Genomic DNA, 26,689 nt, shown 5'->3' with positions numbered 1-26,689 from the left:
GGCGTCGTCATATGACGTCGGGGGTACAATCTTCATCTTTTTCCGTAGGGAGGATTTCAATCCCTCCACAAACCATCGTTTTTTTAAGCCCTCAGCCGGCTGGCTCTCCATTTTACCCAAGAGTTCTTTCAGCCTCCGACTGTATGCCCGTACTGTCTCCTTAGTACCTTGCTTGGTACTGTATATCTCTATCACAATTTCGTTGTCATCACGGAGCAACCGAAACTCCTCCGTGAATTCCTTCTGTAGGGTAGCCCATGTGGCCACTTTTTGCTTATCTACATCGGAGTACCAATCTATGGCGACTCCACGTAACGTGGCTGGAAATTGCTGTACCCAGTCATCCTGGTCTGTTACTCCGTTGGCAGACCAAATGGTTTCACATGTACGGCAGTGCCGTAAGGGGTCTTCCTTGCCGTCCCCTGTGAACTTTGGTAATTTTTGTTTGCTCGCCATCCCTGGTCGTCTTCCTGGAGGCAGTTGTGTCTGTATCTGTGTCTGTGTCTATGGCCCTGCACTGCTACCTCCGGTGGCGTCGGTGGTGTGTCCTGGAGGTACGGTGTTTTGCCTATCACGTGTGGCACCTACACCCGTACTGTTGCCCTCCCCTTCGCTCTGACACGCTCCTACTCCTGCTTCCCGTTGGTGATCTTCACTCCGTGGCGTAAGGGATAAGTTCCTAAACTGATCCCGAGTCTCCTCGACTAGATTTCGCCGTAACCTTGTTTCTTCTAGAAATTCTTCGTGGCTCCGCGTCCTACGATGATCTGGCGACGCGTAGAAATTTCCGTCGGCCTCTGCACCTTCCGTGACACCTCCTTGGTTCCCCTCGGCCCCCCCTTCGGCAGGTCGTCCTTCGGCAAGTTGCCTCAACCTCCGTCTACGTTCTACTTGCTGCTCCAGAATCAAAGCCCTCTGCGCGGCCTCCCACTCGTTCGTTTCCGGTTTTCTATTCCTATCTTTATTCAATAGGTTTGGCATTAATTGTCACACATCTCCATAACTTTCAATTCTTAAATCAAAACATGTCTTTATTAATTCATCTGCTCAAGTACAACTCGTGTCAATGACACTTTTATTTGAAAATAAGAAGTTCACGGTTCAATTCCCTCCTGGCCTGGCACCATTTCTTTCCGTTTCCCGTCCGCTGTTCTCTTCGTAGCATTGCAGGATTTGTTGTCATCGCTCCTCCTGGGCAATCTCCTCCAGGTGGGCCTGCTGTGCCAGCGATGCCTGTGCAAGCAGCCGAGGGAGGTGGTTCATTAACCGGTTTACTGCCGGGCTAACCTCCAGCGCTGTCCACACGGCACTTGGTGGGATTTCTGCCTCCGCCGCTTCTCGTCGAACGTATGTCTGAATGGCTACCTGGAGCAAAATTGAAAATTCTTGCGTTGCCGTGTCTTCTCCTGTGTAAAGTTCTGTCCGCGCGTCGTCGGCCTCCAGGTTTACTTCACCAACGGGTAGGCCCATTGTGTCTGTGCGCCATCCGTGTCTTCCGTTCCCGAGTTCGTCTAGGCAACGGCGCCAAACGTTTGCCCTCTCGGGTGAATAGCTTAAGAAATAAGGAACATAACACAGACTAATGCCGTAAATGTCAGACAAAGTATATCAGATGTTCTATTCATAACAAGTGTGTTTTACAAGTTACATTCCGGAGTATAAAAGGGTACCGAGGGGGTGCGAGCCAACCGTCGCACCGCAACTTCCACCCCTCGGTTGCCAACTAACCAAAACAATTACACATAATTAACTAATGTTATTCCCGTGTACAATAATGCCGCCAACAATGATGTGTGGATAGAATGCTTGCTCTAACCTTTGTGTGGCAGTTGCATGGAACAATCTCTATGAAGAAGCAGGGTCTCATTTATAGCAACAGGGTAAAGTGGACAAAGGATGGACAGCAAGGCAAGAAGAGTTCAAAGATCTGTTGTGGACTTGGTCACTACTGTCCCTGCTCATTAAGGAGTATGTAGAATAATCTTGTCCTGTTAATAAAGACTGTTAGTTGTCATGAAGGATGTTAGAGAGGATATAGGCAAAATCTACAAATGTTCAAAGAAGGACAAGAGTACTGATTATCTTAGCTTTCCTAGATTTTATGAGTTTTAAATAAAGCTCCCACCTAGATAGTGGGAAGTGGAGCGAATGTTATGGGATTTGTTGTTAGGGATGAATGTTATAAATCCTCTACGCATTCCTGTGTTAGTAAGTTCTTGATCTTGTATTGAGTAATGTTATGCTGTCTGGTTGATTTCTGAAAAAAGAAAGTATCTATTTTCTAAGTCAATATAGCATTCTGATATGGTTGTGGGCTTAATCAGTTAATTTATGTTATAGTTCTCATCCCAGGAGACTCATCCAAGGGGGCCCACTTGGTGAGGATTCTATATGGTTGTCTTTTACGCACTCTATTCTTCAAGTTACTTAATTCTATTTCATTTGCTTGCTCGTTGTCTGTTACTGCAGCCACAATCTATAACTCTGTGACTATTCCTGCAGCCACTGTAGGGCAGAATAGTTATTTCTGTACAAGTTAAAGAATTGGTATTTTTTTAGCAAAAATTAATTTTATCTTTAAATTTGTGATTCCAAGCAATTTCCTTTTCTGTAAGCAATTGTTTAATTACTTTCAATTGCCTAAAAGTAGGATAGATTTGTTCCTAGATATTCTTAGTGCATATACTTTGCAATCCCATTTCAAATTACACATCCTCGGATTGATAGATAAATGAGTCAGAAGAATGGAATTCGGATAGCTACTCAATGGAAACTTGTGTATCTAGCTTGAGTACCTAGCTGTGTGTGATAACTATTGTTTTGCACCCACATTTTTGGCATCGTTGCCGAGGATGGCGACAAACTAAGAGTTTATGAGAACAACAGGATTTCATTTGTCAAAACAGTATATTAGCAGCATTTTATTCTCAGCATAGTATAAGTTATTTATGTTATTGATGCAGTACAGATGTTAACCTTTCAAATTCTATATGCATAGAAGAAGAAGAGATCCCCTCGGGAGATTCCTTCCTAATCTAGATTACTCTAACGAATATCCACCTGAAAATACTACTGAGCCAGAGCTTGACCATTTTGTACAACTCTTTCTAGACCTAGATAATAATGGCCTAGACAACTTCATTCCTCCACCAAGAACCACCACCTAAAGAAAATCCAACTATTGCATTAGTCATTTACCTAGGCAATATGGCTGGTAGGGGCGGTGGTGGAAATAATCCACCCCCACCTCCCGATCTAACCTTCAAGTTTCCCATTCCTCCACAAGGAGCCAATGCCAATCTAGAAAATATCCCTCCTACTCTTCCTCACTTTTATGGCCTTGTTATAGAAGATCCAAATACATTTCTTTTTGAATTTGATGTCCTATGCAGAAGCTATGATTACACTACATATGGACACCACCTCAAGTTGTTTCCATCCACCTTGAACAATTCTGCTCTTCGTTGGTTCATGTCTTTAGGAGAAGATTCGGTCATTGACTGGGACAACATGAAAGAAAAATTCATCAGGAAATACAAGGATTATTATAGGGAAAGTGATATGAGGGGAGATGACATTTTCAGGATGCAGCAAAAAGATGAAGAGTCCCTAGAAGATTATGTAGGAAGGTTCCTCTTTAGTTTGGAGAAATCCCAACATAATTAGTTGAGTGAAGATTCACACAAATTGGTCTTCTTAAGGGGAGTTAATGAAGAGTGTATAGATTCTCTTAACCTCATGGTTGGAGGTGATATTACTCAAGCTACATGGAGTGACATACAACTACTCTACCAAAATTATTCAAGAGTTGCATTAAGGAAACCCAGAGGATCCAAGTACATATCATCAAGAAGCAAACCTAACTCTAGGGTCTCAAGAATAGAGTTGACCAATCTGCTCAAAGATTTTCGGCAGGATATCATCAACAATATGGCCACACAAATTGACACTCTTCAAGCCAAACAAAAACAAGAAGCTACAGAAGCAATGTTGTATGAATTTTTGTCCACATTGTAGACAGAAGAAAAAGGAGTGTAGATGTAAAAAATTGGCCAATCTTGACAACAAAATGTATCAACTAGACTTTCATCAAATTGAGGATGATGAAGGACAAATTTTCTTTGTGGCACAAAGAAAGCCATGGGTTCCAAGACAAGGTATGCCACCTGATCCTTTATCTTTTAATGGTCCATATTCATGTGCATCTAATAATCAATAGCAAAACCAATATCCTCCTAATATTGGCAATTATGGGAACCCGCAATGGAACTACCAACCTAATTCGTGGTCTGGACCTCAAGCTCAATGGCAGCCACCTCAAGGAAATTGGCAGCCATCTCAAGCAAACTGGCAAGCATAGCAATCAAATTGGCCCCAACAACAACAATGGCCTAATCGGGTTAATCCACCTCCCACCACCCAGCCAGCTATTATGCCACCTGCAAATGTTCCGCCAAGACCTACTCAACATCTTACGCAGCCTGCACCTAATCCTAACAATAAACAACAGCAGCAACATGTGTATTCAACAGAGTTTAACCAATAGCCTGCCTACTCAGTTAATATCAGTGATGTTCATCTAAGGGCAGGAGAAACTTTGCAATCACCAGCTACTCCCGTAAACACAGAGTTAACCAATGAGGAGGAAGAAATAGTTGAACCTACCCTAGCCTTGTTACCTAATGAACCTAAGGATCCAGACCCTCCATTCCCTCAAATATTGGCTCAATCAAAATCTATTCCTGAGCCAAAATTTGATTTCTTGGATCAGCTCAAGCAAGTCTCCATAAAAATTCCTCTTTTTCGGGTCATTAAGGATATACCTATATATTGCAAAGCTATTAGGGAAGCTTGTTTAAAGAAACCTGGACAAAAGAAAAAGGACCCTACAACATTTCATGTCATGGGTAAACTAGCTGACATTATGCTGGGAAAAGTGATCATGCCTAAGTACTCAGACCCTGGTAGCCCAGTTGTTGAAATTATGATAAATGGAGTCATGATTCAAAATGCTCTCATAGACCTAGGAGCTGCTATTAATGTAAGACCAAGGAGCTTATGCAAAATCTAAATTTGGCCCATATAAGACCTACTCATCCAGTCCTCCAACTAGATGATAGTTCTACAATTAAACCGGATGGTATGATAGAAGACATTGTAGTAACTCTTGAATCTTGGGAGTATCCTGCTAATTTTATGATTCTATCTCCTAAGACTACTTTAGGAGGATATCCAGTTATCTTGGGAAGGCCCTGGTTGGCTACTGCAGATGCTTACATTGGCTGCAAATCTGGGAATATGACTATTTCAAATGGAGATAGTACAAAAAAATTGACACTCTTTCCACCTACTAAACCTCAAGAAGAATCAGAAAACTTCATCTGGCCTGATTTGGGAGATGAATCTGAAGAAGATGCCAAATCTATGGTAAAACTTATGACGCTTGATAAAGGCCCTCTTCTCCACCTCTATGATGAAGATAAGCTCTTAATACAAGTGTTGAACAATACATGTACACATGGAGCTCCAACAGAAACTATTGCTGGTAATTCTGAATGCTCTTTCAAACAGCTATTACAAACATCTAATTTGCTTACTCCACCATTTCTTCACACCTTGTTACCTCATGAAGTCAAGTTACCCAGTGTGAATGAAGCTTCAATGAGAGAAATGACCAAACAAATTGAACTGGTAATTGGAAGGCAACTCATTATCAACAATCAACTCTCAGCACAGCAGGAGTAGTCATTGAGAGAATTGTTGCAGGAAAAGAAATCTGCATTTGCTTGGGACTACACTGATATGGTAGGCTTAGATCCTAATCTATGTACTCACAAAATTTACATTCAAGAGAACACTAAACCAATCAGACAGCCTCAGAGAAGAGTTAATCCAGCCCTTAGAGAAATTGTCAAGACAAGATTACAAAAGCTATTGGATTTCGGATTCATCTACCCCATCTCAGACAGTCAATGGGTCTCACCATTGGTAATTGTTCCTAAAAAGAATAGAAGATGGAGAGTATGTGTAGATTACAGAGAATTCAACAAAGCTACCACAAAGGATCATTTTCCACTACCTTTCATTGATTAGGTACTAGACTCTCTGGCAGTTAAGAAATATTTCTCATTTCTTGATGGGTTTAGTAGTTATAATCAGATTCAAATTGCACCGGAGAACAAGGACAAGACAAGTTTCACTTGTTCCTAGGGAACCTATGCTTACTCTATCCTCCCATTTGGGTTATGTAATGCTCCAGCAACATTTCAAAGAGCAGTTCTAAGTATTTTTGCAGACATCTCACACAATTGTATGGATGATTTCACCACATATGGTGATGAATTTCAAGAAGCACTTGATAATCTATCTAAGGTGCTACAAAGATGCCAAGATCATAATCTATCCCTCAATAGTGAAAAATGCTTTCTTATGATGCAAGAAGGAGTAGTCTTGGGACATTACATTTCAGTCAAAAGAATTCAAGTGGACCCTGCTAAAATTGAGGTAATCCAAACTCTTCCAATCCCTACCTATTAATGTAGATAGCATCGGTTGTATCCTTCTGGGCCGGCTTAGACAACTAAATTGTCTAATTGGCCTATCGGCCTTAGACAATTTAGTATTATCGATTTGCCTATATTCATTATTATGCTGATCCATTGTTGAATCGAGTTTGTTATCTTGCAACCGATTGGATATTAAGATTGTCAATAAGAACATACGACTTGTTTATAATTATTAGTATGTCATTTGTGTATGACATATATCTCTGCCACCCTTGCATTAGATGTGTTCATTATGATGTAAACAAACCCCTAACTAAAGGACGTGATGGTTTATAGAAGCCGACTTGTGTAGGAGGCGTGTTGATTGGTAATGTCTCTACTTGGATATAAAGATCGGTTTCCCTCACAAGCATCAAATGCAATCATTCTTGTATCTAGCAAATCAATGATCTGGTTAGAAGATCTGTCACATATTCTACAGCAGTTCTTATGGTGTCTTCCATACCTTGCATTGGCATCTACAGTTTGTGCATTATTCTTGTATCTAGAAAATCGATGATCTGGTTAGAAGATCTGTCACATATTCTACAGCAGTTCTTGTGGTGTCTTCCATACCTTGCATTGGCATCTACAGTTCGTGCATTATCTTGTGCTAGCAAATTGGCTTCATCTCCTACCCGTACATTATCAATCAGTGTGAAATCAATCCGCCTCCATCTGCAGTTCGAATATTGTCTTTATCATTAGTCATTCGAGCATCATTATTTTCAGTTTGTGGATTTGTATTTAATTCATCTAAAGGAGCAGATCAATCACATCTTTGTGTAGAGATTGACTACATATTGCGTGCTCGGGGGAGACGATAGCAATATATCGTCTATGGTTGGGAGGGCAACAATGATCTAAATCGTTGCCCGTGGTTAATCGAGCACACCCTATGATTACCGTGCATGGTCATCTTCTTGTGATCCTAGTATTGTAAGGAAAAACAACATGGTATCAAAGCAGATTCTTGAAGAGCCATTGCCACAGTTAGAGCACTCCCCTTTGTCTTGAGAAGGAGCTTGAGAAGTGAAAAGATATGACAAGGATAGAGATCATCTTTAAATTGAGTAGAAAGAGATTCTTGGATACAAGTTATAATTGAGGACGATGCCAGGAATAATGAGAAGGAAGTTGGGGCCACTTCTTTCCAGCTAGACTTTGATGATTCTCTTCATAGAAGTGGCATTTCTATCTTCAGCCTTGGAAACACTGCAGATTTTCATTTGTCAATGGCAACTGAAATACAAGTTTAGAACCTTCATTGGATGAAAGGACCAAGCTGATCAGATAAGTCTTCTCCCTGCTACCACATTCATCTGATAGTATATGATGCATTGCTTATTCTTATGTTAGTTGACTATTGTATGCATTGATGTTTGTGTCCCTGTTCATGAGACTAGAGCTGCCCATGTGTAAGGTTGAGTCCTGTAGCCCTTAGCTATTATTACATACAATTTAAGACATCTAGTTTATCATTATCAGTTTTTGTTATGAATTATGTTTAACAGCAAATTATTACAAGTGTATGTGCAAGTGCATGTGTGATTGCAGGGGACACTTGTAGACTTTAGTAATTAAGGCTTGCCTGTTGTTATGCTACTTGCAAGGGTTGCAAGTTTATCCAAAGCCAAATGGAGCTTGGATGAAGACTAGTACTCAGAAGGAAGAAAGAAGCAGCTTGCATCAGGAAGGATGTTGATGAGCGTTTTGAGATAAGTTTTTTTTTTTGGTTATTATCTCTTGAGTATTATTGTTATTTGCTTGTCGAAGGCTGCCTCTTATTTGTATTCCTATATGTACTTTAAGAGTTATTTGCCTTGTTATTCTCTTGTTCTTTTCTTTGGCCCTCGGGGATGGGTCTTGCAGGAAAAGAAGAACGATGCATTAGGAATCCTATCGAGGCATTTGTGCAGGTAATGACAGCATCGAGGATTACAAAGCAAAGTCGAGACAAGAGGGCTCTCCTAGTAAGAGGGAGCAGACTTTAAAGGGGTTTTGCTCTAATCTCCGGACGGTCATATTCCTGTATGTTCTAGGGCTCGATCTTATGAGATTGATGATTCGAGAGGGAGGCCTATACAGCTTGTCAAGATGCCCAACCCAAGCGTTGATATTTGCTTATGACAGCTATGACATCAGAAACTTGCCCGCCTTGCCAGTCTTGAGAAAGATGGCTTCAAATCTCCCTAAAAGCACAAGAGCACTTATAGAAGTTGTGCACTTGAAAGGAGTGTCAAGAGTTCCTTGCCAAGCTGTGACAGTAGGTCCAATGTGGTCTTGAATCTAGCACATTCAGCCATGTGTGGATCATGCCAGATGATGTTATGAGTTGAGATGCTCGGAGACATGGGAGTCTCTTGGAGCAATATGTCTTCCATGATTGGGACCATGTGAGCAGGGTATGCTTCAGTCTCAAAGGGAGTTAGCCTCTGAATTTGAGATGAAGGATCTTGGCCTTATGCACTACTTCCTTGGGTTAGAAGTTTGGCAGAAATCTGATGGGATCATTTTGAGTCAAGGGAAATACACCATTGACATTCTAAAGAGATTTGGTATGATGGATTGTAAATCCATGTCCACACCTATGGAGACCAACTTGCATAAGCTAAGAGAGGCTGCAGCTATTTCGAATCTGGTGGATTCCACACTATACAGGCAGATGATTGAGTCCTTGATGTACCTAGTCAATACTAGACCAGATATTTGCTATGCAGTAAGTGCACTTAGCCAATTCATGTGCGAACCAAAACAAATACATCTAGTTGCAGCAAAACATATTCTGAGATACTTGCGCGGCATAGTTGGATACGGCCTGAGATATTCTTCTGATGTGGACTTGAAGCTACATGGATATTCTGATTCCGATTGGGCAGGGTGTGTCACTGATCGGAAGAGCACCTCTGGTTGTTGTTTTAGTTTGGATTCTGCCATGATTTCTTGGTGCAACAGGAAACAGTCTTCAATGGCACTAAGCTCTATAGAGGTAAAGTATATTGCAGCATGTGTGGGAGCACAAGAAGCAGTGTGGCTTCAAAAGCTTCTTGCAAGATTGTTTGGGCAATCCTTAGAGCCTACAATTATCCATTGTGATAATCAAAGTTGTGTAAAGTTTTTTGTTAATCCTGTGTTTCATGACAGAACGAAGCATGTGGAGATCAAGTACCACCATGTTAGAGACAAGGTGGAAAGGAATGTTATTCAGTTGAGATACATGAGTACTGATGAGCAAACAGCAGACATTCTCACCAAGCCTCTCTCCAGAATAAAGTTTGTGTACTTTCGAGGTAAGCTTGGTATGGTGGAAAATGAAGCCCTAGCTGAGATTGAGTCTCTGCTTCATTGATGTGTTTAAATTTGTTTTTATATATACTAACGTATTCTTCTCTTCGAAAGATGTTTAAAGTGTAAACTCTTGTTAATGCATTTCTCCTTGAGAGAGACTTGAGGTGTAAGCCCTTATCTCCACCCTTTGATATGGTTCATGGTGGATGTCATGTGTGTGACGCCATGACAACACCACGTGAGAGAGTCTGTGGTGATTTTCTAGTTCTTATGTGTTTACCCTCTGGATGAGCCATGGTGAATATCATTGTGAGGTGACAATCTCACAATGATGAACACTTGTGCAATTTACCATCATTGTGAGGTGACAATCTCACAATAATGGTTGATATCTCGTGAGGTGATATCTATGGATAAGCCATAATGGTGGATATTACGTGAGGAGATATCTATATATAAGCCATAATGATGAATATCACGTGAGGTGATATCTATGGATAAGCCATGATGGTTGATATCACAAAGAGGTGATATCTTTCCTTTCCACATATGGATGTAGCCATTGTGGTCAATCATCACAATAATAATTGATGTCACGGTGAGGTGATATCTATTCTTACACCATCCATGGGAGAAGCCATGATGGTTGATATCACGGTGAAGTGATATCTATTCTTCCACCATCCATGCGAGTAGCCATGGTGGTCGTGTTCATTTGTATTTCCACTCATGGGTGTAGCCATGATGGAACCACCCTCTAGGAGTAGCCATGGTGGATGTCACTATGTGACTCAAATATCAAGAAGGAATCCTCCCTAGCTAAGAGGGAGTGTTAATGTAGATAGCGTCATGTGTATCCTTCTGGGCCGGCTTAGACAACTAAATTGTCTAATTGGCCTATCGGCCTTAGACAATTTAGTATTATCCATTTGCCTATATTCATTAATATGTTGATCCATTGTTGAATCGAGCTTGTTATCTTGCAACCGATTGGATATTAAGATTGTCAATAAGCACATACGACTTGTTTATAATTATTAATATGACATTTGTGTATGACACATATCTCTGCCACCCTTGCATTAGACGTGTTCATTATGATGTGAACAAACCCCTAACTAAAGGAAGTGATGGTTTATAGAAGCCCACTTGTGTAGGAGGCGTGTTGATTGGTAACGTCTCTACTTGGATATAAAGATCGGTTTCCCTCACAAGCATCAAATGCAATCATTCTTGTATCTAGCAAATCGATGATCTGATTAGAAGATCCGTCACATATTCTACAGCAGTTCTTGTGGTGTCTTCCATACCTTGCATTGGCATCTACAGTTCGTGCATTATTCTTGTATCCAGCAAATCGATGATTTGGTTAGAAGATCCATCACATATTCTACAACAGTTCTTGTGGTGTCTTCCATACCTTGCTTTGGCATCTACAGTTCGTGCATTATCTTGTGCTAGCAAATCGGCTTCATATCTTGCCCATACATTCTCAGTTAGTGTGAAATCAATCCGCCTCCATCTGCAGTTCGAATATTGTGTTTATCATTAGTCGTTCGGGCATCATTATTTTCAGTTTGTGGATTCGTATTTAATTCATCTAAAGGAGCAGATTGATCACATATCTTTGTGTAGAGATTGATTACATATTGCGTGCTCGGGGGAGACGATAGCAGTATATCGTCTATGGTTGGGAGGGCAGCAATGATCGGAATCATTGCCCGTGATTAATCGAGCACACCCTATGATTACTATGCATAGTCATCTTGTGATCCTAGTATTGTAAGGAAAAACAACACTACCTATCAAAAAGATGTACGTAGTTTCTTAGGGCATGCTGGTTACTATAGGAGATTTATCAAAAAATTAGTCCATTGCAAGACCTTTGTATGGACTTTTGTTAAAAAGATGTCGACTTTCAATGGACACCATTGTGTGACAAAGCATTTCAAGAGCTCAAAACAGTACTCACACAAGTACTAGTCCTACAAGGACCTAAATGGAACCTGCCTTTCTATATATATGTTGATGCCTCTAACCATGCAGTAGGAGCAGTTCTTGCTCAAAAAGGAGCCATAGAAAATGCAATCTATTTCATTAGCAAAAATCTGCAGGGAGCTGAACTCAATTACATTGTAATAGCAAAGGAGATGTTAGCAGCCATATATGCTCTCAATAAGTTCAGGCATTACATTACAGGATACCAAGTCTTTGTTTATACTGATCATATAGCAATAAGATACCTTATGAACAAACCAGGCGTTTCAGGTTGGCTAGCAAGATGGCTCCTCCTTCATGCAAGAGTTTGATATTACCATCATTGATAAGCCAGGAAAAGCAAATGTTGTTGCTGATTTTTTATCCAAACTTAACACACCAGCATGATGAGCCTATAATAGATGACTCTTTTCCAGATGAGCATTTGTTTGCTATCACAGTGCACATACCATGGTATACAAACATAGCTAATTATTTAGTTATGAGTAAGGTGCCTAAGTTCTTCTCCCCGAAGGATAAGAGAATTTTGATTGAAAAGAGCTTTACATACACATGGGTAAATGGATGTCTGTTCTATACTGGACCAAACAATGTTATGAGAAGATGCATTAGAGAAGATGAAACATTTGACATCCTCCATCCATGCCATGATGAACCTTGTGGTGGTCATTTTGCAGCCAAAAGAACAGCAATTAAGATACTTAACACAGGGTATTATTGACCTACCCTACATAAGGATGCAGCTAACTATACTAGGAAATGTGATAGATGCCAGAGGATGGGATGCCCAACAAAGTCAGATTAGATGTCTCTGCATCCACAGGTAGTTGTTACCCCATTTGATAAATGGGGTATGGACTTCATTGGTCCAATTGATCCTCCATCTAATTGAAAATCCTACATCCTAGTCTATACTGACTACCTAACCAAATGGGTTGAAGTCAAAGCAATGAAACATGCCAGAGACAACAAAGTTGCAGAGTTCCTGTATGAGGATATATTTACCAGATATGGAGTACCTAGAGAACTTGTCACAGATCAAGGTGCACAATTCACATCTAACCTGATCGTTGCTATGATAGAGGAGTATAATATCAGACATAAAAAGTCTACACCCTATCATCCTCAAGCCAATGGTCAAGCTGAAGTGACTAACAAAGAAATTGAGTCCATCCTCACAAAAACAATTGCACTACATAAGAGAGATTGGGCAAATCGCCTTCCGGAAGCAGTCTGGGCCTACCAGACAACCTAGAAAACAAAAACAAGGTTTACACCCTTTGAGTTGGTTTATGGTAAACATGTTGTAATGCCCATCGAATTTGAGCATAAAACTCTGCATACAACAGTAGAATTGGGTATGCATTTGTCAGAGGCACAACAAGAAAGAATACTGCATCTCAATCAGTTGGATGAATTGAGGAAATCAGCATTGCAGAATACACTTTTAGTCCAACAGCACCGCATGAAGTGGCATGACAAATATATCAAATCTAAAACTTTTCATGCTGGAGACTAGGCTTTATTGTATGATTCCAGGGATAATCTGGGGAAATTACAAACACAGTGGCTAGGTCCTTATGAAATTGAACAAGTGTTTGATAATAGCGCAGTCAAGCTGGCAACTATTGACAATGCAAGGTTCAAACTGCTTGTCAATGGCCATAGACTCCGCCTGTATCACAAACCAAGCACCAAGGAGGAGTTTCTTCAATAGTTTCAACCACTTCAAACTCTTCCTGCAACCACTAATGGTGATCCTCCAGGTCCACCATCTACTTAATGCCAATTGTTACTAATCATAATAACAACTCCATGTCTAACTGGAGTTTCTTTCTCCATTTCATTCCACGTCATCTCCATATCATTCCACTTTCTTGTCTTTCATTTCACTTTTGCCACCATAATTATTCTTTGAACATTTCAAAAACAATTTGCTCTTCCATTGCACATACCAACAGCCATCACAGCGCGCCACAATCACCTTACTACGCACGTAAGTATATTTTCACTCTCATGATTAAATCTTTTTGTTCACATTTTTAGTCATTACATTCAATTGTAAATAATTATGATTGCATTCCTATTTCCTCCCTTTCGCATGTGCAGACATTGCGTCTACCTTCAGTTGGGGGGGGGGGAATAGATTTTGAGATAAGATATTGCCATTATTAGGTCTATACAAATTTGAATAAGCATGTTAACTCAAGTCAAAGGAATGGGTTAGTTTTTACTCACCATTGTTAAAGTCTAGTTTATTCCTAATTTAGCACAATTTTAAACTTTCTCTTTTAAGATGAGTTTGTGCAAAACCATGTGTTGTTTGAAAGCTTGTCTAGTACACATTGTTTCCTCTTGCCGTTTGAAAGCAGAAAGTTTCATATTTCGGGTTACATGGAAGAGATTTTCTTGAAGATGATAACAGCTGCAATAATGGGAGGTTCTCCTATTAAAAGAGAGCCTACGGACCACAGTTTAATATTACATGATCAGGACTGTGAACCTCTGTATAGAGGATGTGGGTGGTTAGATTATTTCCTAAAATTACACACTTATGATGATGATGTAGCCCTCAAATTTGCACAATCTTTGAAGAATGATATGGCTCTGGTGAAGGGATTGAGGATTCCTGTTACCGAGGAGCGTATTGCTCAAGTTTTTGGTTTGCCTAGGGACGGTGAACCATTTTCAGAAAGTAAAGATGCCAGGTCTGCTAGAGCACAATTTACAAAGCATGATGACCCTCCCTTGGAGGTCACTAAGCAAGAAACTAACAGGTTGTCTCTTCCACCTCTCTGGGCTCATAGGGTAGCCTATATTATTAAGTACATTACTTGTGAGGGAAGACAATCTCAATTGCACTCTGTTCATTTCAAATTGTTATGTCATTTAAGGCATAGTAGGCGGATGAATGTTCTGAATTTCCTTTATAATATACTTAAGCAGATGGCAGCTTAGGTACAAAAAGGCAACCTTCACTCTGTGTCCCACCATTGCTTAATTCAGTTGTTGGTTGAGCAAGCCCTAGTAGAAATTAACCCTGGGATGCAGTGGATGGATTTTCTGGCCATAAGTGGAGCTCGTCCACTCCGGCAAATTCCTAGCTCTGGAAAAGCTACAAGAGCTTCATCCTCTAGACCTGCTAAAATTCACAGCAAAAATTCTTCTAGTGAGGATGAAGATGCCACTCCAAAAGTTGCTCAGAAAATTCTTAAAGAGCAGAAACCCTCATCCAAGAGTAAGAAGAACGAAAAATCAGTTCAGGGAACTAAGGTTTAGAAGAAGAAAAAGGAAAAATCTCCTAAAAAGTAGAAAGGAAAGGAACCTAAAACCTCTCCAAAAACTCAAAAAATGGAAAACCCTACAACAAAAGATTGTTCATCTAGCCGGAAAAGGAAAGAAATGGAGAGACCTTATGTAGGAAAGAAGCCTACAAGAACTAGTCATAGGCTGAAAAAGAAATTTAGAGGAAAAGTAGCTGCAGGGGAAAGAATTGAAATTCAAGCTCAGATTCTAATGACGAAGAACCTCCTCGGAAAAACTCTCCTAAGGAACTGCCTCAACCCTCTTCTTCTAGTGAAGAACAAGAGCAGGAATATGAAATGTCTCATTCAAAAGAATTCTCGAAAGAAGAGGTGAATAAGGATATAGGAGAAGGTGAAGAATTGGGAGGAGAAACATTGAATGAAACAGAGCATGTAATTCAAAACATGGTTCAGAAACAGAAGAAGAAAAAACGGAAACAGAAGAAGAAAAAAAGAAGCAAAAGAAAAAGAAGAGGAAGTGTCGGTACATTTTGGAGAAATCAATCTAAACATTGATGACGATACTTCTAGACCTCAGCAACCCAATCAGGACAAGCCTAATAATGAAAGAACTATTGCATCTAGGTTAGCAAATCTATCTGAGGTTGTTGAGAAAGTGGATCAAGACGAACAACAAACAAAAGTTAAGCTAAGTGTGCATGTTCCACCTTTTTCTTGGGGATCGATTGCTCTTGAATTATTGCAATTATTAGAAAATAAGGAGGAAGAATTAAAAAGAGAAAAAGAGGTCTTGGAAAGAAAATTGTTGGAGAAAGATGTAGAAATAAACAAGCTGGAGGATAGAATAGATAACTTAGCTACTTTGTTACCTCAGGTAATAGAATGTAGGCCTCCTCCAAGAGTATATTCTCTTTATTTGAAGGAATTACATCTTTCTTACAAGATAGGTAGGGAGTTGTATGGACTCAATTCATCATTAATGACTCCCGATGAGTTTGTCAATGCCTATAATACCTCTCCTCCTGAGCAAAAGAGCTTACTTTGTGAATTCTATCTTCACAAATATGCTATTCCATACTCTCCTAAGTGGAATCCACTCATTTCTATTGGAGATGTTCATCTTAGGGCATTTATGTCCTATATTCAGAATGAGAATGTTAGGGGTGAACAGGCTAGAGAATATATGGATATGGAACAAATTGTTCCATTACCATTGAGGGCTGAAGAAGGGGACCCAGATGAAATCTATTATAGATGGAACTAGCTTACTTCCGATCCAGGGGTCAAAAGAAGGATTCTATCACTAAAAGAAGAAGTTCGCACTGAATATGAACAAATGGTATAAACATCTGCAAGAACAGTGTATGCACATCTGGCTCAAAGATGGGATGGGTTACCTGAGGACCTAAAGAGAGTGGAGCCACATTCTTTAAGAAACTTTCATGCAACACTCAGGCGAGCAGCCACCTATATACACTTGGGGCGGACACAACAGGAAAAATGGATTCCCTTGATCTTTCAACCACCTATGTTATGGTGGCCTATTCCTCACTAGGAGGAATTGCAGTATTATGATGTGGAACAGTGTTGTGACGTATTCACACATCGCCCCATTGCAAATGGGGACCCCTGCTTTTTGCTTTCTAGGGTTTGTTTTCTAGGTCTTTTAGGGTTTTGTCTGTTAGCCTTTGCAGGATGAGTGATGTCGAGGGGATCGTTGGATTACAAGCTTTGCTTGAGCCAAGGTGAGTCCACAGGGCCCCAGAATTAGGGTTTCTTTGAGAGTCTTCCTTAGGGCCTGGTTTTGCTCTCGTTGCTAATTGTGTCTTGCTTTGTGAGTGGGTATCATTCTTGAAGGTCCGAGCTAGGTCGAGTTGGTGAGTGATGAAGTCTAAAATGTCATCCTGATCTTCAAATGCCCTGAAATTTGGCTAAGTCTAGAATGTCCTGATCCTAAAATTTGGCTAAGTCTGGAATGTCCTGATCCTGAAATTTGACTAAGTCTGGAAAACTGAAGAATCCTCCAAAAACTAGATTTTGCAATATAACTCTTGGAGGTCCGAAACCACTCTCAAACATCCTGAAAGTATATATGGAATATAACTTAAAGTATAAGAACTTATACTTAAATGTTATATTCCATAAAATGATCCTGACGGAGAGTCCAAAATGTCAAATTTCGCTCCTGACCCTTCCAAAGGGTCCAAAGCGAATTTCGCTCCTGACCCTTCCAAAGGGTCCAGAGCGAAATTCTCCATAGGACATTCTACTTTGACCAAAACCTAGAACTAACGCATTCCCAGGCTTGAATGAAGGAAAAAACGCTTGTTTGAATGAAGAAATGTGAAAATGAAGTCAGGATCTTGGCCAAGATTAGGAATTTCGCTCCTGACCCTTCCAAAGGGTCCAGAGCAAAAATCTTTATAACTCTTGTTTTCCTCCTTATTTTGGCTAGGCGTTGGCTTGATGGGAGATGAATGGGTATGTTTTTGCCTTGAGAGGGAGTTTGATTGATTTTGAAAAACAAGATTTTGGCCTAAAGGAGAATTTCGCTCCTGACCCTTCCAAAGGGTCCAGAGCGAAATTCATCATAAACTTCATTTGCTACCTTGTTTGACCTTGAAACCTTCTTCCTCAGGTGGAAAATGATCTAAGTTTGCTTCTTGAAGTGGTTTGAAGTTTGAAAAGTGAGTAATCTAGCCTAGAATGAGATTTTCGCTCCTGACCCTTCCAAAGGGTCCAGAGCGAAAATCTTCTTAAAGCTCATTTCCTCCTAAGTTTGACTAATTTTTGATTTGCAGGGTATCTTGGAAGGAAGGATGGACATTCTTGTTGCCTTTGAAGTGTTTGAAAGCGTTGAGAAATGAAGGATTTTGGACCAAAAGGGAAATTTCGCTCCTGACCCTTCCAAAGGGTCCAGAGCGAAATTCCTAAAAGCTCTTATTTTTGCAATGAAGAAGATCAAGTTTTGATTTGTTATGACGTGGATCGAAGAGAAATAACTTGTCTTTGCCTCTTGAGGTCGTTTTGAAAGGGAGAAATGAAGAATCTAGCCCAAGTCAAGATTTTCGCTCCTGACCCTTCCAAAGGGTCCAGAGCGAAAATCTCTCTAAGAGGCATTTCTTTCCTTGTTTAGCCAAATCTTGATGACCAAGACATGATGAGAAGAAGAATGAACATGATTTAGCCTTTGAGAATGTTTGGAAGTTATGAAAATGAAGGATTCTAGACAGGAAAGGAAATTTCGCTCCTGACCCTTCCAAAGGGTCCATAGCGAAATTCCTTATAAACCTACTTTTTGACCTGTATTGGACATGAAACCTTGTTTCTAGGGCAATGAAAGATGAAATCCTACCTTGCAAAGAAGTTTCAAGTTGAAAAAATGATGATTTTTGGTCAAGAATGAAAATTTCGCTCCTGACCCTTCCAAAGGGTCCAGAGCGAATTTTCTCAAAACCTCTTTTTGCTATCAAGTTTTGCTAGATCATGTGTGGGATAAGGTAAAATCAAGAGGAAGTTGCCCATAAGAGTGACTTTTAGTTGCTAGAAACCATGAAAGATGAAGGAATTGAGCCTAAAAGTGATTTTCGCTCCTGACCCTTCCAAAGGGTCCAGAGCGAAAATCCTTAAAATCATCTTTTCTTCCAAATTTTGAGCAAAGCCAGGCTTGGACAAGCATGAGAGAGGTCATTTGGATTGCTTTGGAGTGGATTTTGGTCACCAAGAATGCAAATTTTGAAGCCAAATGAGATTTTCGCTCCTGACCCTTCCAAAGGGTCCAGAGCGAAATTCCTAAAATCCCTTATTTTCCTAGCAAAGTCAAGTCAAACATGGGTTTTTGTAGCTTGGATGGGTGAGGAGAAGTGTTTTCTTGCCTTTTAAGGTGGATTCAAGTTGAAATGATGGAGGAATAAGCCTAAAACAAGATTTTCACTCCTGACCCTTCCAAAGGGTCCAGAGCGAAAATCCTAAAACCCATCATTTTCTCCAAAATTTGTACCAAGCCATGCCTAGACCAAGGTGAGGGATGCCCTTGAGATTGTCCTTGAATTGATTGTTGTCTCAAAAAATTATGATTTTGGGCTAGAAAGGGAAATTCGCTCCTGACCCTTCCAGAGGGTCCAAGGCGAAATTGTGCAAAACCTATCTTTTCCCTTAGTTTCATGCCAAATCTAGTGTGGATCATGATTAAAGAAGGCCTTAGGAATGACTCCAAATTGCCAATTATTATCAAGATTGAGGGAATTGAGCCAAAAAGTGATTTTCGCTCCTGACCCTTCCAAAGGGTCGAGAGCGAAAATCCTAGGATCACCTACTTTCTTTGCAAGACAAGTTAAAATTTTGATTTTTATGGCCTAGATAGGAGTGAGGCAATGTGTCCTTAGCCTTGGAGGTGAATTGAAGTTGAAAGGATGGACGAACATGCTCAAAACTTGAATTTCGCTCCTGGCCCTTCCAAAGGGTCCAGAGCGAAATTCTTGGAAACTCATATTTTCTTCTTGGAGATGGCCAAATGCTTGAGTTTTATGGCATGGTTAGGTGGACTTTGATGTGTTCTTGCCTTTGAATATTGGATTGAGGTAATGGAGTAGCCAAAACAAGCTCAAAATAGGAAATTCGCTCCTGACCCTTCCAAAGGGTCCAGAGCGAAAATCTTAAAATCACCTTTTCTCCTTGCAAAATCAAGTCAAACTTGGGTTGGATGAGAGAAGAGAGGTTGTTTAAGCCTTGCAAGATGAGTTGAAGTGAAGGAAAACAAGCAAAGAGAGAAATTCGCTCCTGACCCTTCCAAAGGGTCCAGGGCGAAATTCTCCAAATCAACCATTTTTCCCTTGAGTGAAGCTAAAATGTTGATACCTATGGCATGGTTGAGGCTGGGGTGAGATATTCTTGCCTTGTAGGGTGAATTGAAGTAAAGGAAGTGTAAAATAAAGCCTAAAGAAGGAATTTTGCTCCTGACCCTTCCAAAGGGTCCAGAGCGAAATTCTCATTATCACCTAATTTGCCCATGTGATAAGCTAAAAGGATGGATCCCTAGACTTTGTTGGACTAAAACAAGCATATGCTCACCTTCCGAAGGATTTTGGAGTGAAAAAATGGGGTAATTGAGGCCTAATCAAGAAAATCGCTCCTGACCCTTCCAGAGGGTCCAGGGCGAAATTCTTATAGGGCCTGTCCCTGGAAAGAGTCTTGAACTAACTTCATTTTAATATCTTTTGTTGATGATTTAAGGTGTGAAATATTATGTTGAAATAAATTTATTATGTGTCCTTAATCATCTTTTGATTTGTTTTGCAGATGAAAGAAGATCAAGCCAAGACAAGGACGACCTTCTCCAGTCCGGCATCAACAAGGACGACCTTCTCCAGTCTAGCATCATCAAGGATGGCCTTCTCCGGTCCAGCATCATCAAGGACAACCTCTTCCAGTTCAGCATTCGAAGGAAAGGTACACCATCCATCCTGCACATCGAAGACAAATGAAGTTGAAGCAAGGGTTCGTTGAAGAAGCAGACAGTTTCAGAAGAGTTAATTAAAGCTAGCTTCTCAGCAACATCAAATTGAATATCGACCAAGTTACAAGTGTCAGACAAGGTGGCATCCCAGTCATCACTCCTCCAGTCAAATTGGTCCACCTCAGCGTGTCCAGATTCAATGTACCTGACTCATGGGAGATGGCACAAACTTCGATGTACCTACCCCGGTTTTCCATTGGTCGAATATTCCAGAGAAGACATGTGTCCAAATAATGCAATTATTTCATTGGCCAGAATTGAGTTTGTTGTAACAAACCCTAATTAGGGTTTTCATTGTCAAATCTCGGCCATTGATCTCAAATTGATCTAAGCCATTGAATTGTATTGTGGGCACTATATAAGCCCTGGCTCTTCATTTGTAAAAGGCTAATAGTTAGTCAATAATAGCTAATAGTTAATAGTTAGTAATAGAGGCCAGAATAGTAGAATACCAATTAGAGTAGATTAAGAAGAGAAGGCAAGACATTGTTGCCTTAATTGTAAAGACTTCTTTTCATTGAAGATATGGTGGAATATGTTGTTTATTTGCAATGTGCATGGTCTCTTGTTGAATCTTCATTTTTTATGATAGATGATTAAATTGAGTGAAGAAAATTGTTGAATGCACCTGTGTGGAATCTGTCTAGTCCATACCACCAGCCTCTTACTAATGGTAAGTGCGCCCTGCGTGGTCAACTGGCATAAAATGAGCTTAATCTTAAGTCGTTACACGTCTATTGTTCATACATTATCTTGAATGGTGATCATTGTCAGATGGTGTACGATTTGAACATATTGGAAGCATCCCTTAGAAGATCGCACTGAGTTGGTGTTGAATTGTTCAACCTGATGGTGAGACCCAGCCCAGTAGGACTCCACCTAGTCATTCATCCATTTTCTCGCATTCTAGGTAGTAGAGTAGATGTCCTGAACCCTGCATCTTTTGTCATTTGTTTGTCTTCCAGTTAGTTAATAGGACTTGTGATTCCAGCAAATCAGACGTTTAGGTCATTGAGTGTAAGTCCCCTTGTGATTCCAGCAAAATCACATCATACCGCGAAGAGCTTATCCACAAGTAGAGATCCTACAAAGCAGAACCTTGGAGTTGCCTCGACTGATCCTTCGGCGAGATCTACAGCAATCGAGAACTTTGTTCAAGAGAGGATAAGGTACCTTTTAGGTATTTTATTCTATGTTTGGTCGTGTACAAAATACACATCAACAAACAGGAACGAGACAAATGGGAGAATCTCAGAAAGGACCAGGGTTCTATTGGAGCTCTATTGCTAACACACGAGGGGAGACTTATGTTGCTGACTTCGGGCTGCTGACCTGGAAAAATAATCAAAAGACCTCTGTCGAGGGAACATCTGTTGGTGGACCAGCAAAACCTTCAGTTGGGGGGTGTGATGAGTCATAGTTTTATGTTTATTTTATAGACAGTTTGCCATCTTTAAGGGTTTTTATATTTGCTGATGGACTTCATGAACATACTTTAACCGACCTTATATGCTTGCTTTGATAAGTCTTATTACCTATGGTTGGAACCTTTATTCTGACAGAACCATGAACTATATAAATGCAATTATAAGTATTTTATGTGTGGCTAGTGAATGTGTTCAAAATAAATGGTCATGATGTATGGATAGAATGCTTGCTCTAACCTTTGTGTGGCAGCTGCATGGAACAATCTTTATGAAGGAGCAGGGTCTCATTTATAGCAACAGGGTAACGTGGACAAAGGATGGACAGCAAGGCAAGAAGAGTTCAAAGATCTGTTGTGGACTTGGTCACTATTGTCCCTGCTCATTAAGGAGTCTGTAGACTAATCCTGATCCGTTAATAAAGACTGTTAGTTGTCATGAAGGATGTTAGAGAGGATATAGGGAAAATTTACAAATGTTCAAAGAAGGACAAGAGTCCTGATTATCTTAGCTTTCCTAGATTTTATGAGTTTTAAATAAAGCTCCCACCTAGATAGTGGGAAGTGGAGCGAATGTTATGGGATTTGTTGTTAGTGATGAATGTTATAAATCCTCTACGCATTCCTGTGTTAGTAAGTTCTTGATCTTGTATTAAGTAATGTTATGTTGTCTGGTTGATTTCTGAATAAAGAAAGTATCTATTTTCTAAGTCAATATAGCATTATGATATGGTTGTAGGCTTAATTAGTTAATTTTTGTTATAGTTCTCTTCCCAGGAGACTCATCCAAGGGGGCCCACTTCGTGAGGATTATGTATGGTTGTCTTTTACGCACTTTATTCTTCAAGTTACTTAATTCTGTTTCATTTGCTTGCTCGTTGTCTGTTCCTGCAGCCACAGTCTATAACTCTGTGACTATTCCTGCAGCCACGGCGGGGCAGAATAGTTATTTCTGTACAAGTTGAAGAATTGGTATTTTGTTAGCAGAAATTAACTTTATCTTTAAAGTTGTGATTCCAAGAAATTTCCTTTTCTATAAACAAATGTTTAATTACTTTCAATCGCCTAAACGTAGGATAGATTTGTTCCTGGATATTCTTAGTGCATATACTTTGCAGTCCCATTTCAAGTTACACGTCCTCGATTTGATAGATAAATGAGTCAGAAGAATGGAATTGGGATACCTGCTCAATGGAAACTTGTGTCTCTAGCTTGAGTACCTAGCTGTGTGTGATAACCATTGTTTTGCCCCCACACAAAATATGCATCATTTGAGCTCAGTAGCACGGCTTTGAAAAGGCAAACACAAATAAATTTGCGTCGTGAAGAAGAACCATGCTGCACTGGGAAACTACCATCTCGAAAAGTGCAATCGAGTCATGAAAAGGGCCCCACAATGAATAATCAAGCTCATACGCAAAGATACCACGTCGGCCCACTTGGAAACCATGGAAGTGACATGGCGCCATAGTGCAATTAGTGCAGCATTAAGAAGCTTTACTTTATAGAATTTGCAATTCAAAGGGACACCACACTACAATGGGAAGACAACACTCGTTATACATTCATTTGTCTCCTTTATTTCAATCACATGCTAAACGAAGACCGAAGAAGACATCGGGGCCCAATCCACATAGATGACACATGTCATCATAGCATGTCAGCGTGAGCTTGGATTGAACGAGTACAAAGAAACTATGTTGTGAAGAGGTGTCAAGTTACAATAAAAGATCCCCACCTGGCACATCGTGGTCCCATAGGTAATATTGTCAAGAAAAGTCACTGAATAAAGTACACATGGTGCAACTTGAGTCAAAAAGACATTTTAAAACTTGCACTGCAAAGAATGAATGCACTCTAATAGGAATAGAGACAACTTTTGTCATTATAGGGGCCCCACGAGCTCATCACCAAACAAGGGATGAATGAATGAATGAAAGATTTTAATGACGTCCGTGAGACTAAACAATTTATGGGACCAAGATGAACACCCTTAACTTATCTTTAGATTCTTTTCAATGTCCGATCTTCTACTACTGATTTTGACTAGAAGGTCGGCTATCTAGTTAATCTTGTCTTCCTCAAATAACTAGTGTATGTTGTCAACTTTTAAGCAATTCTCATATTGGGTACGAATATCCTCATAGGCAGAGCATTCCATTATGAAGTGCCATTCCGCTTCCACTGCCCCCTTGTTGCAAAGTGTGCAAACTCTTTCTTCCCAAGTTTCCTTGCGTATTTTCCACCTACCGGTCTCACATATAAGATGATGTGACCCCATCCTCAGTTATGCAACTAACAACCTCGCTTTTCCTTTGATAGCTGCCCCTAAATATGATTTTTCACTATGGTCCTTTGCTGGGTTAAACTCTTTGATGTAATGTGGTTTTTTTCACCCAATCTGATTTGTCCACATGACAGTCCGAAATTTTTCAATCACGTAACTTTTTATTTCACCATTGGTATCAAAACATTCATGCAAATCAATGCCCCACTTGTTCATCCAATTGTTGTTTTGCTTCATCCACGTTTGCTTCCTACGGTCAAGCGTCTCCTCCACCACCATTTTAGGCCAATGCTGGTTATCCATGTTTTCAACCTTCTTTAAATAACTTATCAACCAGATTATTGCTGATGCTTCCAATGGAAAAGTTCCTACTTCAGCTAGAAAAATTTCATAAGGGACTGTGGATTTAACTTTGAGATTACTTGTTATAAGATGTTTCTGGATTCCTTCTATTTGTCTCCAGCTACAGTTTGATATGCTGCCTCCCCATACCTCGTAACCATAAAGGACCACTAGTGCGACCAGCAAACCAAAAAGGGTTTTTTTGGTTTTCCAGTCCCAAAGTTCAGCTTTTCTGCACCTATTTTGAAGCAAGTGTGAAGCTTTCCAACCTCCTTGTATCACAATAGCATGATAGCACAAGCTTACAGCCAATGTAGAAGAAGAACTTGCACTACAAAGAGTGAATGCGCTCCAATAAAATGATGCCACATGGACATGGGCAAGGGCCATTGAAGGTACACATACTTGCAAGTGGACAAAGGCAACTTAGATTATTTAGAAAAACAGGCAAAACCAGTTACGAAAATGAAGGGGCCAATGTTGCAACAAAGCAAAGGACTTGAGAAAACACTTGAATGAAAGTGCAAGGGCCAGACAAGTCAATGGTGAAATAGAACGCTAGGGCACAAACCATGGCCAAAGGGTTTAAGGTTTTAGGATTTTTCAATCAATCCTTGGGAAATTTCACTAAAAGTAAAAACTCTAGAATTCGCAAAATGCAACAAAAGGAAACTGTATTTCAATTTTCAACCTTTATCTTATATTTCATTTGAATTGCACACCTTTTGAGAATCTCTGTTTCCAATGTATATTTGGGTAGGTTTATCTACCAATTTCAGTATTGATGTGTTATTCAATTCCTCGTTTTGAGATCAAAGTTTTCACTTTGAGGATGGTTACTCTGCGAGGAAAGCCCATCCCTACCATCTCTGTTTCTAATTTATATTCGTTTGGGTCTATCTATCAATTACAGTGTAGTTTGTAAGAGTCAATTCCAAGTTCTGAAGTTAAAACTTTCTTTTTGAGGATGGTTACTTTGCGAGAAAACCCTGCCCCTTTAAATTGTCCAAAGATGGGCAACGTTGTTTACTATTTGGAAAAAAAATCAAGAGCAGTTGTAAACTCGTGAAATTCCACAGCTCAACTAGTTCAAAATAATCAGTAGCCAGCCCTGTGAGTTTTACACAAACCCAAGAGGACAAACAAAAAACAATTGGAAATTTTCTAACTGACCTTGCCTCTGTGCTGTGTGGCGAACGCTGTGAAGTTCCAAACTGGGTCTTTGCTTCTGGACTTTATGGTGGCAAGAAACTACTGTCTGATAAGCAAACACCAAGAGGAATATTCCAATCTCATTAATTAAGTACAAATAAACCAGCTGGTACCCAAAAAATTCAAAGTAATAAGAATACGGAGTCAATATTAAGACCTTCTTAGCGGTCCTCTGAGACTTGAAGATTAGGGGGCATGCAGACGTGAAGAGAGTTTCCATCTTCCAGAGCTGGCTGAAACAGTTGTGAGGAATGGCTATGGTGTGAATTAGTGGCGTATATGATGGAATTAGAAAGGGAAACAGGATAACTGTGGGGCATACGTTTGCCTAAATCATTTGGGTTTATCTAATTGGTTGGACGTTACCCCATACAACTAATTCCAGGGGACGTCATCCGCAAGTGAACCCAGTGTTTAATTTTCCAATTTTTGCCAATTTGCTGGCATCCGTCACCCGTCAACGCTACAGAGTGGTTTTATGTGATTGAGTAATTAATTTCATATAACATCCACTCCTCTTTTTTTTAATTAATTTAATATATTTTATAAATACATAAAAAAAATAGGGGAGGAAATAGTTATTTGGTACATTTTTTATTTAATGATGTTACATAGTTCCAATCTTTTTGTGTTCTAAAATTAATCAACAAAAAAGCTATTTATTATATATTTTTTAATATGATTGATTAACTAATTTTATATAGCAGACATTTCTTTTTCTTTTCAATTATTTATTTAAATGTAAATTTAACATATTTTTTAAATATGTAAAAAAGAGAGGGAAGGAAATAGTTATTTGGCACATTTTTTATT

General features: G+C 39.8%; 1 protein-coding gene across 1 annotated transcript in view; it reads right to left on the bottom strand.

Moving 5' to 3' along the window:
- Positions 1 to 26,231, bottom strand: part of LOC131080020 (peptidyl-prolyl cis-trans isomerase FKBP19, chloroplastic) — a 198,098-nt gene extending 171,867 nt beyond the window's left edge. Inside the window, exons 1-2 of the mRNA XM_058018099.2 lie at positions 26,034 to 26,231; positions 25,838 to 25,922 (exon numbers count right to left, since the gene is read on the bottom strand). Coding sequence (XP_057874082.1) covers positions 25,838 to 25,922; positions 26,034 to 26,096 — 148 coding nt within the window. The 5' untranslated portion in view covers positions 26,097 to 26,231. The remainder of the gene's footprint in view (positions 1 to 25,837; positions 25,923 to 26,033) is intronic.
- Positions 26,232 to 26,689: the final 458 nt, after the last annotated feature.

This window comes from Cryptomeria japonica, chromosome 9, assembly GCF_030272615.1.
Source record: "Cryptomeria japonica chromosome 9, Sugi_1.0, whole genome shotgun sequence".
Lineage (NCBI taxonomy): Eukaryota > Viridiplantae > Streptophyta > Pinopsida > Cupressales > Cupressaceae > Cryptomeria > Cryptomeria japonica.
The sequence above is the reverse complement of the archived record's forward strand: the minus strand, read 5'-3'. Positions and strand labels throughout refer to the sequence as shown.